The sequence below is a fragment of the Taudactylus pleione genome, unplaced genomic scaffold (genome assembly GCF_031769625.1).
Source record: "Taudactylus pleione unplaced genomic scaffold, aTauple2 ptg000186l, whole genome shotgun sequence".
In the NCBI taxonomy this organism is placed as follows: Eukaryota; Metazoa; Chordata; class Amphibia; order Anura; family Myobatrachidae; genus Taudactylus; species Taudactylus pleione.
Genome location: NW_028284588.1, coordinates 12,135 through 29,792, shown reverse-complemented (window position 1 = coordinate 29,792; position 17,658 = coordinate 12,135). Strand labels below are relative to the sequence as shown.

Below are 17,658 nucleotides of genomic sequence, written 5' to 3'. Positions count from 1 at the left end.
GAGCTCTCCTGGGACAGTCTGCTTGGATACAAGGAAATCCGTGCTTCCAGGCTGAGAAAATAATAGCAGCCAGTAGGTAGGACAAGAAGAATATCATTATGGCGGCTGATGCACATTCCTGCTATTGACTGCAATCATGCAAATTGTTACTCAGTGTCTGTATTGTTGCAATTTGAAAAGCAAAATAGTAGCAGTATCTGTACACAAACAGGTGCAAGATGACATCTTCCATGTAACTGGAATGAAATGAGAAATAAATAACAGAGCCCATTTGTGACACACCTTGTGACTAAGATCTGACATAGCAGCTGCCTCTTGCTGCAGGTTTCATGGGTAGAGGGAAAATTAGATGTTTTGACAAATATTTGTGGCTCATGACAAGACTATATGCCAGGGAAAGTAAAGGCATTACTTCAAAATCTTACCTACTACCACATTTAAAGTAACCACAACCAAAATCAATTACACGTTTTCCCATATTAAAATAATTATTGCAGCCTTACAGAGGTCTACAAGTCATAACAGTGAAGAGACATCAGTACACGATTTCAATTGTTTAATCTGGACATTTTAAACACATTGGTTTGCGTGCATTAAATTAACTTTCCTATACAAAAGGGCCTATATTGCCTTTTCCTGTCCTGTGATGGCCATCCCTAGCTTGACTAACGGGATGTAGTCAAAATAACGATGGCTGGGATGCAGTCTGTTGATATCCCAGCACCAGGTATGGCATTGGTGCCCAGTGCTATAATACCCGCAGTGAGCATCTGCTGCATGTCTTAGTAGTAACATACCCATTTCCCACTCATCCGTTGCCTGAAAAGCAGAGCCGTAACTAGACTTTTTGGTGCCCTGTGCCAGAAAGAACATTGGTGCCCCCCCCCCATTTTTCAAATAGGGACATAAGATGTACACCCGAAAAAGGGCCATGGCCTCATAGGGAAGGGCAGGAGAAGACAAAAGCTACAAGTAATAGTGCATACACACGGTCAGATTTTTCTTCAGATCTTAACGATAACTATTTACAAAATCGTTCATATCTGAAGGAAAATCTGACATATCTGTCAGATGAACGATGCGCGTTCCCGATGGTCAGATAACGATATCTGACATCTGATGTGTTTGCAGTCAGACTTGGACGATTCCATTCATTTTAATGCAGTCAAAAATCGTTCAAATCTTTGGTAAAATCATTCAAATCGTTCATCTGACAAATCTGACCGTATGTATGCTCCATTAGAATTATAATTCTCTTGCTGTAGATTACATATCAGAAGCAGCTACAATAGGGGTCCCCGTATCTGATCACATGATGTGCAGCTCCCAGTCTGACAGGTTAGGATCACAGTGCAGCAGTGAGTAGGTGACTAGGGACAGAATCATTAGGAGAAGAAATGCAGTCAGGGACTGCTCTAGCCACCACATCTACTATGAGAGATAAGAGAAGTGGTGGATAATGAGATATGAGTATATATATATTCATTTATTTATACACACAATGTAGTGGGTGGGCAGCGGCACTCCTCAATAAGATACGTTACAAGTTGGGTAATAAACCACTAGTTTACTTCAACGTTTTAATCATTCACGATTTTCTTCAGGAAGCAATGAGAAAACAGTACAGCACTTACCTATACACCACACCACGAGTGAGACACACCACGTCTGTCGGAAGCTGTCAGTGACGTCACTTGCGGCACACAGTCCAGCGGGCGCGACGTATGACGTAGCGCTTGCTATGACAACGGAGTACACAAAACAAAGTACGTGCCACCCCCACCAATGTACAAAAAATAAACAAAAAATATGCATAAAAGGATAGATGAATGATGGTGAAAAAAATCAAGAAATATGTCAGCAATTAAGCAGGGAAGCAGCCATTAAGGACACAAGATCAATATAAGCACAAGTATCGATGACAATGAGAACATAAAAATAAGAAATAGAGTGCGTGATCAAATAAAGCAAGACAGAGGTAGCATCTCATTGAGACCATGGGGTTGAACAGTATTTAAACTGTGTATCCACCTAGTTTCTGTCTGCAACAAGATCTTAGATCTGTCACCACCTCTGATATTTTCCGGAACATGATCAATCATTTTGTAGCGTATAGTAGACAGACCATGTCTATGCTCCCTAAAGTGGCGTGCTACCGGTTGTTCATTGTCACTGCCACCTAAAGCCAGCCTAATGGCTGATCTATGGAGGGCCATTCTTTCACGGAATAGGCGAGTGGTCTTGCCAATATATAAAAGCCCACATGGGCATCGAATATAGTATACAACGAACTAGCCAGTTCTTCACCATCATTCATCTATCCTTTTATATTTTATATATTTTTTGTACATTGGTGGGGGTGGCACGTACTTTGTTTTGTGTACTCAGTTGTCATAGCAAGCGCTACGTCATACGTCGCGCCCGCTGGACTGTGTGCCGCAGGTGACGTCACTGACAGCTTCCGACAGACGTGGTGTGTCTCACTCGTGGTGTGGTGTATAGGTAAGTGCTGTACTGTTTTCTCATTGCTTCCTGAAGAAAATCGTGAATGATTAAAACGTTGAAGTAAACTAGTGGTTTACTACCCAACTTGTAACGTATCTTATTGAGGAGTGCCGCTGCCTACCCACTACATTGTCGATATTCTCTGCAGAGGGCACCCACAGTACCATATTCGGAGGGACGAGTGCCAAGCCTTTGCTACACTAATTATATTATATATATATATATATATATACACATACATACATACACACACATACACAAATATATATACATACACATACACACACATACATACATACATACACAAACACCGAAGCAGCACTGCCAAGCAGAGGGAGACCCACACATTTATTTCATCTGATATATATTACATCATGATATGCAAATTATATTTTTATTTTTGTATCTGCTCGACAGTCATGGTTTGTTATATAGGGTATATCACTAATTAATTTCCACCATCTTTTGTTCAGAGTTTGGAAGAGGACGTTGCTGGAGAGAGGCCAAGCACTTCTAAACTTGAAGGTATGACCTCACTGGCAGCGCAATGACACTTATCTGAGCAGGTGTTTTGTCAACATGCAACTCTCTCAGAACAGTGCTTCATCATTCAAGTTGTATTTTTGGGCAATACCAAAGGTATTTTCACCCTGGACGAAAATGCAACCCTTTAGTCATGCCGGCCCATAATAAATGCCAAGCTATGTTCTAAGAAAATCAGTAATATTGGGATGAAGTAGAATGTCTCGTTAATGGTAGATTTGTGAAAGTATGAGTGGAGGTTACTATAAAATAAGTTGAGAACAGGAATAAAGTTAATCAAACTGAAGCTATTGGTGATCTGGGGCTCAGTTTGTACAGTGTTAAAAATAAATCAGCTTTCAACATAACAGAAATCTAAAATCGATAGAGAGGACCTATGGAATCTTATTGCAAACAAGGACATTTAGGTACATGAACCAGGTTAAATATCACCATAAAAACAATGTGACTTTTCTAAATGTATGTAGAAAAAAAACCCATTTATGATGGAATTACATCTAATTGTAATAAACCCTTATTAATTCTACCATGTTCAAATAATAATTCTGTAAATCTCCAACTGTTATTTGTGAATAAAATTATGATTGTCCTCGTTTTTGTATCATATTGTTTATTTTTGTTTCCTATATTCTGAGATCTATTTTTGATTATATGTTACATATTTGTGTAGTGTATTCAAAATAAAAGATTTAAAAAAAAAAAAAAAAATTCTGATTGTCCATGTAAAAGGAACATCCCATTTGTTATTACTGTACATGGGTGTAACTACCATAGAAGCAACAGGTGCAGCTGCTATGGGGCACAGAGCTGAGGGGGGTCCATCTTCCTTGTCAAAGTTACAGGTGTTAAATACAATTTTTTACTTTTGGGTGGTACATAGGGGCCCTTACAAACTTTTGCTATGGGGCCTTCAAATACCTAGTTACGCCCCTGTTACAGTATATAAAGTTCTGCAATTTAAAAACAGACTAAAAAATAAATATGACAATCTTAAACTCAATACCACTGTAGAGATCAAATTTTAGTTTCATTTTTCTTTTTGGAAATGCATGAAATGCATATTGCTCTAAAATACCTGAAGTAATTAGTACATAGATTATGAAGCTTATCCAGTCAGCGGTGTATCAATTGACACAAGGTCTGTTCATTTACAGAATTCTGTAAGTGGCGAAAAGATCCAGGAGGACTGCGCAAAAACACTCAACAGAACTTCCTGTCTCTGATGAGTGCTACTGATTGGCTGACCATCTGTTAAGTAGACTGGCCCTCTGATGTTAAGTCAGTCCACTTCAGGAAGTTCTGATAAGTGGTCCATCTCATTTTATGGTTTTGTATTTTTATTGACACATGGATGTCAGATAAAGACAAGTAGTATTTAGGAAAGCATGTTCGAAAACCATTATAGTGCACAAAAGTTTGGGTAATAGATGTTGTCTGGCAACATATCATACTGTACTGCAAAAAGGGGTCCATAATAAAAATGTAAGAACTATACTGCAAGACTAATCTAAATTGGGGGTCATTTAACATTAATTATAAAAAAAAAAAAAAAATCAGATATTTAAAATAAAGAGAATATAATAATTATATAAATGGAGGTAATAATAGAAATGTAAAGTATAACTAGAGCACTTACTAACAGTTTTCAAATGGTTTATTTGAAATATGAGGGACACTGATAGGAAATACCGGGGAGTTTAGTGAAACTGCCATTATTACTGTATAGAAAATAAAAAACTATAAATTCCCTAAGTGACAAATAGCTGCTTCAGCACATTTTGTTTGCTGTGGGACACCTCAGATATTATAAGTGGTGTAGCATTGTAAGGTGGAGAAATAGTTTCAGAGTTTGCAGACACATCATTATAATTTAGTTATGGCCCATAATTATTTTACCTAATTACATTACATTTGGCTCCTCGCTGCCACCAATTTGTAATGTAATTTGTAATGCTTTGCCCTTATTCAAAGCCATTTCTGGCCCACAGTGTCAGCTCTCGGCTTATATATGTGCTGTTAATATGCAGTACATTAATTGTAATTATATGACCCAGAGTGGGTGCTACTATTTGGTAGCAATAATTATTTTGGGGTGAGCATTTGGGCGTGGGGCCCCCGGGGTTACTCTGGCTGGGCCTTTTTCAGGGCATCACCACTTAATAAACAAACAAATAGAAAAGTGATGAAAAAGTATTTATGTGAATTATTTATGTAATTTTAATTCTATTATATTAACACTTAGTGAAGTGTAAAGTATAGATGTGTAAAATATAATCAATATCACCTTTCTTACATTTTTCATGTGATGCCCTGGGGATGGTCCTTGGCTGGATTCTTTTGGGGTGCCTTGCGCCTCGGACGTGAACCCCTTAATGTTAGGGACACCGGTACAGAGGAGCCTTGACGTTGGGCCGGCGCTTAATCATATATTTGCAAATGTATGTAACTAATACCTCTGAATTTCTATTATGTAGGATTCAAGTATTTTTTCCAATATTGCTGCAGTGTGCTGGAGGGAATATCCCTTTTTTTTCTCTGGTTCAGTGTAAACCCTGTCCTTTACAAGCACCTGGGCAATATCATTAAGCTAATGTGAGTGACCACCATACTTTCTATCCACAGACATACAGAACAAGGGATAATCGGAGTTGTATTCAGAAAACGTTTTCAACAAATAATCATAAAAAACAAAAAAATCTGTGCTTACAGTGCATTTCAGGTACATGCAATAAAACAATCTTTGAAACTGAAGGTTTATAAATTAACAACAAATTAAATATCTGTATAGAAATGTAACTCAAAATTCCAAAGCAGTTCAATTATGGCAAATAGATAAATAAAACATGATAGCACACATTTCACTGGGAGCCATGTCATCTGATACACAATAGTCGGTACTCTACTTTGCCTACTGGTCGATAACATCGCTCTCCTTATGGACCTACTTGATTATTGAAGTACGAAGAGTTGCGTAAAACAAATATAGGAGTTGGGAAGGAAGATAAAGTATTCTTTGTCTGCTATTAAGACAGAGGAGTTCTAAATATTAGGGGTGCAAACTGGAGGCTGTAAAAGAGGATGTTGCTTAGGTAAATAGATTTCAGAAGTACATACATGTCTGCCCTCATGTCTGTTAGCTGCCCCATGCCAGCAAACTTGAATGCAGCACATTATAGTAGTTTTTCTGTGTTGTGACACGAGAACTCGTTGACATCAGAAGATGATTCAGCATAAAGGACAGACACATGAGCTAACTTGAGGGCTGCATAGTGTATCTAACCAATGTGTAAATCTAGACAGGAAGTTATATTAGCATTCTAGGCCTTATAAATTTAATATAATAGATGATAAAGTTCAGAGGTGGAATATTCCTTTAGATACTCTTGATTTGCAGCATGTGCCTAGATTCTAAGTTCACTTTATAAAAACAAATACTAACAAACATAAGAAACAATAGGCACAAACTCTTACGTGTTGTGGCAGTCAAATCAGCCAATGTGGACTTCACCAAACCTAAATTGAAGCAAAAAGAGGAGATAGCGGCTAAAGCAAGGGAAACGATTAATAAATCTCGAAATATTTGCTACCTAACATGCATATATTTAAGTGGATTTAGCCTTTAAGAAGTGAAAAATTGCCAAAAGATACTGTTAAATATTCAGCGATTGAGGCACTTAATGCATTGGTACGGGCATCTGTAGATTAGTATGTCATCCTTGAGCAGGGTTGGCAATAAATGGCTCTCCAAATGCTGTGGGACTGCACATACCAGCATGCCCTGCCACATTTTTGCCATTAGGACATGGTAAATCTTAAGCAGGATAAATAAGTAATAAATGCGCTCTGAAACCCCTTTGTGTGCATTTGAGATGGAAAACTAAGTAAGAAAATGTATCACAGTATATTGTATTTAATTATAAAATGTCACAAATTCATAAAACTAAACAGATGCAACTTTTAGATAAAATGATATAGTGAATGAATCCGAAACACGTTAGAATTGAACGAATTTGGTACCTGAGGTGCATGGGAAATGGACTTCACATGCAGAACATTGTGCATGCAGCTATAGAAATTAACATCTATAATGTCCAAATTTGAGCAGAAATGTTTTGCTGGGATCTACTTGGTTTAAGAACAAGGTATTGTCCCCCTTGCAGGAAAATGTGGGAGATGAGCAGATATGCCAGAACAGCATGGGCTCCTAAAAATGGTGAAGAAATGTTGAAACCAGCATCGATGACTATTCTGTGTATAAAATATTGCTAATTGCTTGATTTTGTAGGTGTTTGGTGTGTAAAATAAATAAAAATCGATCAATAATTATACATAACATTTTATTAAAAACTTTAAAACTTTGAGAGATGGTTAGTCTTAAAACATTGGGGAAAATGTATCGAGCCTTGGAGAGAGAGGAGCCGAGTGGTTGGTACTTTCTCTCTACACTAACTGAAAAATGACAATTAGAAGCAGTCTGTAAAATGGCAAACAGATTGGTTGGTACTTCGGTGTCTATTTACTGAGCCTTGGATGGAGATAAAGTGAACAGAGATAAAGTACCAGCCAACCAGCTCCTAACTGCCATGTCAGACTGGAGATAAAGAACCAGCTCCTAACTCATTTTTCAAACATTCACCTTATCTCCATCCAAGAATTAGTAAATAGACCCCTTTATCTCTTAACTTTATATTTCACCAAGGCTTGATACATCTTCACCAATATTTCTAGTTTAATATATGTATAATAAATATCTCTTCAGTATTCTAGTAATAGTGAGAAATTATATGAAAAATTGGGAGATTTATCAATGCTTGAAGAGAGATAAAGTACAAACCAATCAGCTCCCAACTGTAATTTTTCAAACATAGCCTATAAATGACAGTCAGGGGCTCCCCACTTTATCTCTCTCCAAGCTTTGATAAATCTCCCCTTTCTTTGCTTTCAGAATACGAAGGAGAAAATATAGATTACCCATATAAAAAATGATCTTGCAAATACAGTGCCTAAAATGGTTGTGGTGGCATGGATGTAGTGATCTTGTTAATGTTACTTTAACAGGAAAGGATGTTTGGGTGTGAATGCAAAGATCTACAATAAGAAGTTTGACAGTGTCTAGGTAGACGCCAACTGGTAGCCAGGCAATAGGTCGACTGGTAAAAAAGGTTGACAGGTACAAATGGTCGAAATTAATGAAGATCAACGGTACAAAAGGTAGACATTATAAAGAGATAGTCATTGCAATGGTTGACACAAAAATGAACAGTTTTATTTTCTAACCCTAATCTTCACCCTAACTCTAACCCTCCCTCCTGGAGACTAAACCTAACCATCAGGATAAGTGTCTAACCCTACCTCCCTTCTAGAGCCTAACACTTATAAAAAAATAAATAAATAAAAAAGTCGACCTTTTGAACATGTCGACCTTTTGTTTGACAACCTTTTGTACCTGTTGACCCATTGTCTGTTTACCAGTTGGTGTCTACCTAGACACTGTCAACGTTTTTAGTGTAGATCTATTGATTGGAACCTGGGATGATTAGACAAGTTTAAAACAGAAAAACAAGCACTTTAAGTTTACTCTATAAAACTGACTTATACACAGACAGATCTAGTAGTTGTACCCCAGCTACCGAATGGCCAAATCTGTCTTACATATACACATATCTGAGAGGTCCAACTGTCAGCTGGGACCCAGCACATAGGCAGATTAAGCTGTTGTCAGTTTAGACACGAAACACCAAAACAGCCATGATCACTTTGAATATTCCCCAGAATAAAGGAGTTGAGTGAAGTGTCTGGAAAATAGAAATATTCCAGGTTGAGGATATTACACCCTTCAACTAGCTGGTTGTTCACATTTAATAATCATATACTACCATAAAGCAGTTAACACAATCATTCATGTTACAAAATAAATAAAAACTAAATAAAAAGGATCCAACTGCTAAGTATTTGTTTCTTCATTATTTTACTTTTATTACTGTTGCACCATTTATACAATTACATATATTTTCAAAGCATCCATTTACATCTTCCGTTTTTTTTGTTTATTTTTTATTTTGCTTTTTTTTTTTCATTTTTTTTTTTTTTTATTAGTTACTTGTTTCCAATGAGTTTTGTGTTGGTGTCTGTGACATATAATGGAAGAAAAACTGGAACTGCAAATCAACGCAGACTTTTTTTTTATTATTATTTCCACTGACCAATAAACAGAACTACAGGTGCACCCAACCACAGACATGCATTAATTCATCATGAGAAATCTAGGTAGACTAAGTAGAATGAGGATGTTGTTACTTCCAAAATATCTGGAGAGGAATAAGACAGCTAAAGTGGGTTCAGTTGGAAAAGTTTGGCCATTATTCACTGCATTAAAAAAAGAAAAGGAAAGAATTAAAAAAAAAAAAAAAAAAAAAAAAAGGACTGCAAATTAAAATAAATGTCCTAAAAATATTTGATTGCCTTGGCACAAGCCCTATGGGCAAATTGAAAAAACATTTCTCCTGCAATCTTATTGCAGAAGAGGACAAAACGGTATTACTGTATCTTGACTTTACATTTTGCAGCTGCTGCTTTGATGTAAAAAAAATGCTCATAAACATCTATATCTAAACTTTTCTTGTTTCATTTATCTATTAATTAACAGTGTTTGTGGAATGTGTATTTTGTACATTTTCTCCCCCACAAAAATACTATTTGAAATTTTTATCGTTTCTGGCCATTACATGTACTTATTTCAACTCTAAATCAAGTTTGTTAGTATAGCTGAAAAAAAATATATAATCAAAAACAAAGAAAACATCATTGCAGGTTGTTTTAAGTGGTTATTTCAAATAGGCTGTCCATCTTACTCTTGAACTGCTACGGTTTGATCAGAATTAGCTGCTGGGATGTCAGCAGCTTTAACTTCATCAGCTGGTCCTGCAGGCTCTGAGGCCTTAGTAGAAGAACTAGATGCTTCAGGTTCTGGAGACTTCACGGAAGATGGAGCAGCCTCACTGCTAGGTTTTGAGTCTGAGGCTGGAGCGGTCTCTGTTTTGGCCTCTGGTGCGGAGGGAGCCTCAGTCTTTTTCACTTCCCCATCCTCTTTGCTCTTTTCATCTACTTTACTTGGTGCTGGTGCTTCTGAAGGCTGGGAAGCTTTTGCCTCATTGGTAGGCTCAGAGACTTTAGAGCCTTCGCTATTGGCGGCTGGAGCAGGAGTTGCAACACTTGGTTCCTCTTGCTTAGCTACAAGAGGTTCTGCACTCTGAGGTTCCGCCTTAGCGTCGGCGCAAGCTTCGGTCTTCTCAGATTCTGTTTTTTGTACTGCATCCTTATTGGCGGCCTCTTTCTCCCCCTCTTTGACCTCAGATTTGTTCTCAGCAGGCTGGGCCTCTTTATCATTCTTTTCGTCTTTATTTTCTTTTGCGTCTGCATTCTCTACAACAGGTTGGGTCTCCTCGGTTTTAGTTGCTGCTTCTTCTTCTGTATTTGCTTCATCTCCTTTTTTGTCCTTATCTTTTGATTTGTCATCATTAACATTGTACCCCTTCTTCTTCTTGCTCAACTTTCCTCCCATGGTTAAAGCCCTGGAAATGTAAAACATAACGTCACCAATGTATCCAGAAAATACTTTATACAAGAATTAACAATTTACATAATTTCACAACATTACTGTTGTCACTACAACATGTGTTGTGAATATAATTCCAACAAGAATCCCTGAAAGTCCATATTTCTACAGTCTGTGTTCTTTACCACTGATCCAAGTAAAATGGTTAACTCCAATTAGTAATACAAAATCAAGTAAATAGTTTGAAATAGAACTCAGTTGTTATGAATATGAACTGCTAAATAATTATTTGGCAGATTTCAGTTTAGTGATCCACCTTATGCCATTAATTTATGAACTCATATTTGCACCAGCTTTAAATAAAATTGAAGCAATGATATAACAGTGGCGCCATAATGACTTACATAAAACAAACTATATTTCACAAATAAAACTAGTATCCCAACCACATACGAAACATGCATAATTGTAGTAGGAATCCAGCCGGCTTATGCTTGCACATGTTAAACCAGAAGCTAATGAATCTCAAGGTTTTACAATGCTCATTTTATAAAATATCAACAATTATGAGATTACCCAAACTAAAAACCGCAAACTACATTATCTCAGATATATAGAAAATACATCAAAAGTCATCTAACTGAATATATAAAAGTGTCCCCATTCTGCCACGCAAAAACACTGAAGCAATCCTCTACAAAATCCAGGGAGGACTAACTGTCACATTCAATAAGGGACTAAAGACAATTTTTTAATGTCAAGTGACAGGTAAGTTCAAGCATTATCAACCTGATTTCACTACTGCAAGGGTTACTCTGGCATAATAACAGAATGTAACACAAAATGAAGGCATTTGAAAGGTTTACAACTATCAATATAGCCAACTTTATTTTCAATTTTAAGAGTAGTATTTGAAAGTCTAAAAGGTGCATACACACACAACAATTTTTTTAATGATTATCGTTCACGATATCGTTTATCGTTCAAAAAATCATTCACCTTCTGAGTAAAAACGATGAACGATTATCGTTCATGCGCGTTCATGTTTGTAGTTTAGTCAGACTGACCAACTCAACGATTTTCATAAGGGAATATGCAAAAATCTTTGTAGTTCTAAAAAATCGTCCATTACATTTAGTAAATGAACGATTTTAGTAAACGAATTTCATTCATTTTTCCCTTGAAAAAATGAACAAAAATCTGTTACTAAAATCGTTCATTTACAAAATCGTTTGTGTTCGTGTGTGTATGCACCTTAAGGAGGTCTATGTACTAATAACCACAGAACTGCTGCGATTATTAATTATCCATATCGCAGAGGATATTTTATTTTTTAATGAAAATATCCTGCTATGTACAAAGGGGAACTCTCAGGTACAGCAGTTGCAGTTATCCCCTGTCCCTGCGAGTTAAAACCCAGACATTTACATCATCTGTAAACTACCAGGGCCATACTCCAGAAAGCTTAGCTTTTTGGAGTTTACTAATTAGCACTGCAGATCGCAGTCCCCATCATCATTAATGGAGACTATTATCTGACCGCTATGTAACACTTTGTCAGAGATTTCTGTGATATCTCCTGTATTGTGCCATTAGCACATACAGTAGCTACAATACATACAATTATGCAGAAACTGCAGTTTCTACATAATGTTATAAAAATAAAAAACACAGCTTGATACATAGGTCTCCAAAACAGTGTAACTTACTCTTTAGCAAAGCTTGGTACTGCGCCAAAACTTGTAATGGAGAAGAGGACAGCTGTGCTTAATAATGTTGAACCTGATTTCCCACTATCAACATTATGATGGGGAAAAATTGATTTGTAACTTTATAAAAATAGTGTGGTCATGGGAATAATGTACAAAAATATTAAAGAAATAATTTGTTTTTATTGATTTTGTAGGATCTGGATTCGTGTCTTCCCATAACAATCTTACATGTGCATCTATATTAGTTTAGTTATTGCTTGCAGTACAATGAAGCCCTGCATCTATTACAAGAAGAGCCTCACCTTGCAAGGAATAACCAGTGGACATTTCAAAGTTCAAGAATAAAACAAGGTAGTGTTAAACGGTGTAGATTCAACTCTGGTGTAAGTGTATCTACATAATGACATACAGCTGAAGTGGCATATAGGAAGAGTCATACATCCGAAGTGTTGTAATGGACTGTCTTGATAGTCAACCTCTTTGTCCTGAGTGCAGCAATGTTGGGAGGGATGTACGCTCACCAGTGATAGGAGTTCACTTCATGTGAAGGATTTTATTTAGTGAGACAAGAGGGTTAGGGATGACCACATACATACACGCACACACAAACTATTTGAATTTGCACCTCTAGCTTTAAATCAAACCGTACAAACAAGACGTACACAATCAAAGATAGAATATCATGCAACAGCAAGGGGGTATTCGATCTATTGGAATGTGAATGCCACAAATAATATGTAGGAAGAACCACAAGACCCCTGAAAACACATGTGAGTGAATAAATCAGAAATATTGAGAGAATTAGGAAGAAAACAACCTCTCCAAACATTTTAAAACCAACAGTGATCCAATATCACTCAGATTCCTAGGTATACAAGAGGTCACACCAAATTGGAGGTGTGGTGATTTCAATCGCAAGATCAACATTACAGAATCAAAATGGATCTACGAATTACAAACGTTCACACCACGAACCCTCAACCTTGACAACGAAGTCAAAACAATCAACTGCAAGAAATAATGACATCTACCTTTTTCTGCAGTTACGTCGAAATTATTTATAGGAAATAGTCCAATCGTCCAGCACTAATCCAACAGAACATATACTACAAAGGGTGGATCTCAGAGCTATATGTTGTATCTCAATAAATCACCATCGCCTGTACAATCAACTGGATGACAGCAGTAATTTAAACTTAGAGACACTAGCTCCGTTTATCTGCACACGATACTTACATTGACTCATCCACTTCAAGTCAGGTCTCTCTACCACACATAGACCTGGGATCCTCACCGCCACCATCTCGTACTAAACTACCAATAACAGAAAAACATATGAATATTTCTACACAGGATGTTGTAGTCACCATAGCAAGCATAAGACAAGTGGTTAATACAGATTACACCAATTTGAATTCCATATGATCTACCATGAATAATGGGGCCCATTTGTTTTAATTATAATGCTTCACTCTGACCCAGTGTATTCAATCACCCAAGGGAAGCTATTTATCATGAATAATTTCCTCTAATTCTCATTATTATTTTTGTACCACATTACCCACTCATGCAGCATGAATATAGGGCTTATCTATGTATACTGGTAATTTAGCCATATAAATATAAAAATATACACACACATACATATACTGCGTGTGTATGCATGTGAATGTTTATCATCATTACTAACTACAAGGTATAAGATTATTCCTATGATACACGACCCTCCCTTTTGGCATCCATGTAGCTCATACTGATATGTATAAGCGATGTATCCATTCTACATATGTATTTCTGTATATTATCAACCACAAGGTACAGGATTATACCTAGATATTACTACTAATTGTTGAGGACCGCGTAACTCCTAATAGCAAGGAACAACAGGACATTTCTCCACTACGTAAACTGGTAGAGCAGATTCACCCATCACCTCCCTGCTATATAGACTGACAAGCTGATCCACCTATCAAGATCAAAAGTACAGATGACCAATCAGATGCTAGATAATTTATATAGCACCAATCATGGCAGAAACCTATCCCTTTTTAAACCCCAAGGGTCGGAACATAGGTACAACAATACTCCCAGAAGAAGGCCACCATGGCTGAAACGCGTTGGTGACTACAACTACCTTATCACAATTTACTGAGGAGGCTGAACACACTAGCTAAAGAAGAGCATCTTATGGATATTCCACTATTAAGCAAGCCGCAATCACGTGACAAGAATCTGGGAGTTCAGGACGAACAGGAGAAGACGTGCATCAAACAACAAGCCAGCAAGGGGAAGGAGCAGTCAGCTGTAGAGACCCACGTAGTTAAGTCTTTGCATCAGGAAGGGGTGCCCAGCACATGGTTCCAGGAGCCACAACCAGTACATCCCCTCCCCAGACAGCGGCTTGCCTCTCTGTAGCACAGTCACGCTGGGCGCCTGGTGACAGACGCACTGATGGTATCTGTTCCCAGAAGAGGGAATCCCAGTCCACAGTACCCCTAGGTGATACTCCAGTGGCCATACTCTCTCTTACCCGAGACCACCACTCCAGGCACTGCTAGCACCATAATTGGGCTATCACCCCTCAGTACATACGAACTACTGGATAGCAAAACTAATGGGACGCAGTAGTCAACGTCTTTTTTTTTTTTACTAATCAGTTTCTGGATGCAACACCTCCAAAAAAGACTTTTCACTAAGACAAGGAACTATGGCCCTCATTCAGAGCCGTACGCTCTGAGCAGAGCGCACGCTCTGAATGAGGGCCGGCCTCCATGAAAATGGAGCGTCCTCCTGGACGCTCGTATAGCTGTGGGTCACCACCCACAGGCTATACGAGCGTGCAGTTTGATGGCCGCGATGGTCTTGACCATCGCGACCATCGAAACCGCGAGCCGGAGCCTGCGGTTGAGGTTTTCAACCGCAAGCTCCGGAGTGATTTTGGCTCTATCAGAGCCAAAATCACTCCCACTGACATCACTAGTGATGTCAGTGGGTCAGCTTCTGACGGGAGGCGTTCCCGTGGGAACGCCCCCGTCAGGGAGGCACGCCTACCAAAAGGGGCGTGCTGTCAATCAACATCGACAGCACGCCCCCTTTGATCAGACACAACGAGCGAAGGACTTTCCTTCGCTCGTCGCGTCTGGCGCATGCGCACGACGGAGCTCCCTCCGTCGTGCGCATGCTCAGTCCAGAACATCGACCCACTTGCGAGCGGACAGCCGCTCACGAGTGGGTCTGAATCAGGCCCTATATCTATACAATGAGCCCAGTATACCCAATACTTGGAAGTGTGCTATGCATGTGATAGGGATTACAGTGGATATTAATATTGTACTTTTAACTAACCTGCTCACATGCACAATGATACTTGAGTTATCTGCAATACCTTGGTTTGTTCTGTACTACTTTATTGAGTAAGTATTATTACATATTTGACTCTGCACACCAATTTAGGCTGAGCACAGCACCAGCCCCTCTTTTCCACAGTTATGGATAGAGGCCCTGATTCAGAGCCTCGCTCTGAATCAGGGCCGTCCCTCCTACCTTTTGGAGCGGCCTCCTGGCCGCTCGCATAGCTGTGGGTGACCACCCACAGCTATAGCGAGCGGATAAAATGATGGTCGCGATGGTCAAGACCATCGCGACCATCGGGCTTGCGATGAGACCCTGCGGTAGGGTCTCGCTGCAGCAAGCCCAGGAGTGCTTTTGGCTCCATCAGAGCCAAAAGCACTCCCACTGACATCACTAGTGATGTCAGTGGGGTCGACCCCAGACGGTAGGCATTCCCATGGGAACGCCTCCGTCTGGGCAGCCACGCCCCCGGCACGCCCACCAAAGGGGGCATGCTATCACCAACGACAGCACGCCCCCTTTGGTGCGAGACCCATAATGACGGCTTGGCCGTCGTTATTCAGGTCTCGCGCATGCGCACAACGGAGCCGCCTCCGTCGTGCGCATGCACACTAGGGCACCATCGACCCGCTTGCGAGCGCTCACGAGTGGGTCTGAATCAGGCCCAGAGTCAGCTATCCAGTGCAGCAGGTCACAGCAACCACCAGTACCGTCAGCTCAGTGCGCAGGTCCACAACTATATCCTACAGCACCAGGACAATGTTGGGATGTATATAGCAAAAACATACTGTGCAGCACTGTACAATCAGAGATTATTTGAATGTAAATATTAACAGTTACATTAAATGAAATGGCATATGAGACTATTCTGCACTCCAGAATTCAACACATTTTAGAATCAATGGAATCAACCTCAGGAGTGGAGATGTTAACCAAGCATTGGGTTTGGAAAATAGTTTTTGTTCTGTTCTTTGCCTACATTTGGGATACCTGGATTCGAACACCTCACATTTCCATTATTATGCTCATGGAGTATTTGTAAGTAAGTAATGTGCTCTTTAGGATAAGCTGGCTCTCATGCCAGAGCTCAGAGCCCAGTGATCAAATAATCTGCAACTATTATGAAAAGTTTCAGACTGCTTGGACTGTTATTAAGAGCCATATATGGGTTAACAGTAGTGTACCCTGCCAAATGTGATGTACATAGGTTTAAAGTATTTTTCAATTTACTGTGAAAAGGTTGTGGAAGTTTCTTAGTCTATAGACAATATGATATCCTGTATTTTATCTCTGTTAAAAACATTAACCAAAAAAAACTGCACTTATAACAGTGATGCTTTCTTAAGAAAACACTATTATCCCCCACATAACTAGGTTATTGTGTTCTGAACAACCAAATCGTGTACTATAGCAAACTACTGCTACTTTTGTGATGGTACTAAGGCAGAGGTTTTCAAATGCAGTCCTCAAGGCTCCCCAACAGTTCAGGTTTTAAGGCCCCCATAAATCAGCAATTGATTGTGTATAAAAATCTTTCCCTTTTTCAATCGATTGTGGCAATTCTGCAAAGATTTTTATACACAATCGATTGTGTATAAAAATCTTTGCTGAATTGCCACAATCGATTGTGGCAATTCTGCAATCGATTGAAAAAGGAAAAGATTTTTATACACAATCGATTGCAGAATAGCACGATTGCTGCAATCAATTGCTGATGTATGGGGGCCTTTAGAGATGGCCATAGTTGAGAACAGGTGATTTAATTAGTGCCTCAGCCAATTTGATTTAACCACCTGTGCTCAACCATGGATATCTCTAAAACCTGAACTGTTGGGGAGCCTTGAGGACCGCATTTTGGAACCTCTGTACTAAGGAGCACGCAGTATCAGCACTTTTTCTGTTTATTTTATTTGATCTTTAATTCTTATAACTGGTTCCACAGACTGCACAAAAAAAAAAAAAAAAAGCGAAATATCAGAAAAGAATAAAATA

At 38.8% G+C, this 17,658-nt stretch overlaps 1 protein-coding gene across 1 annotated transcript; it reads right to left on the bottom strand.

The window, feature by feature from the left end:
- Positions 1–9,015: 9,015 nt before the first annotated feature.
- On the bottom strand, positions 9,016–13,575 carry BASP1 (brain abundant membrane attached signal protein 1). The gene is made up of 2 exons (XM_088476330.1): positions 13,552–13,575; positions 9,016–10,619 (listed from the first exon to the last, which is right to left on the bottom strand). Coding segments are annotated over exons 1-2 (726 nt in total). The 5' UTR covers positions 13,554–13,575; the 3' UTR covers positions 9,016–9,895.
- Between the last annotated feature and the right edge of the window lie 4,083 nt (positions 13,576–17,658).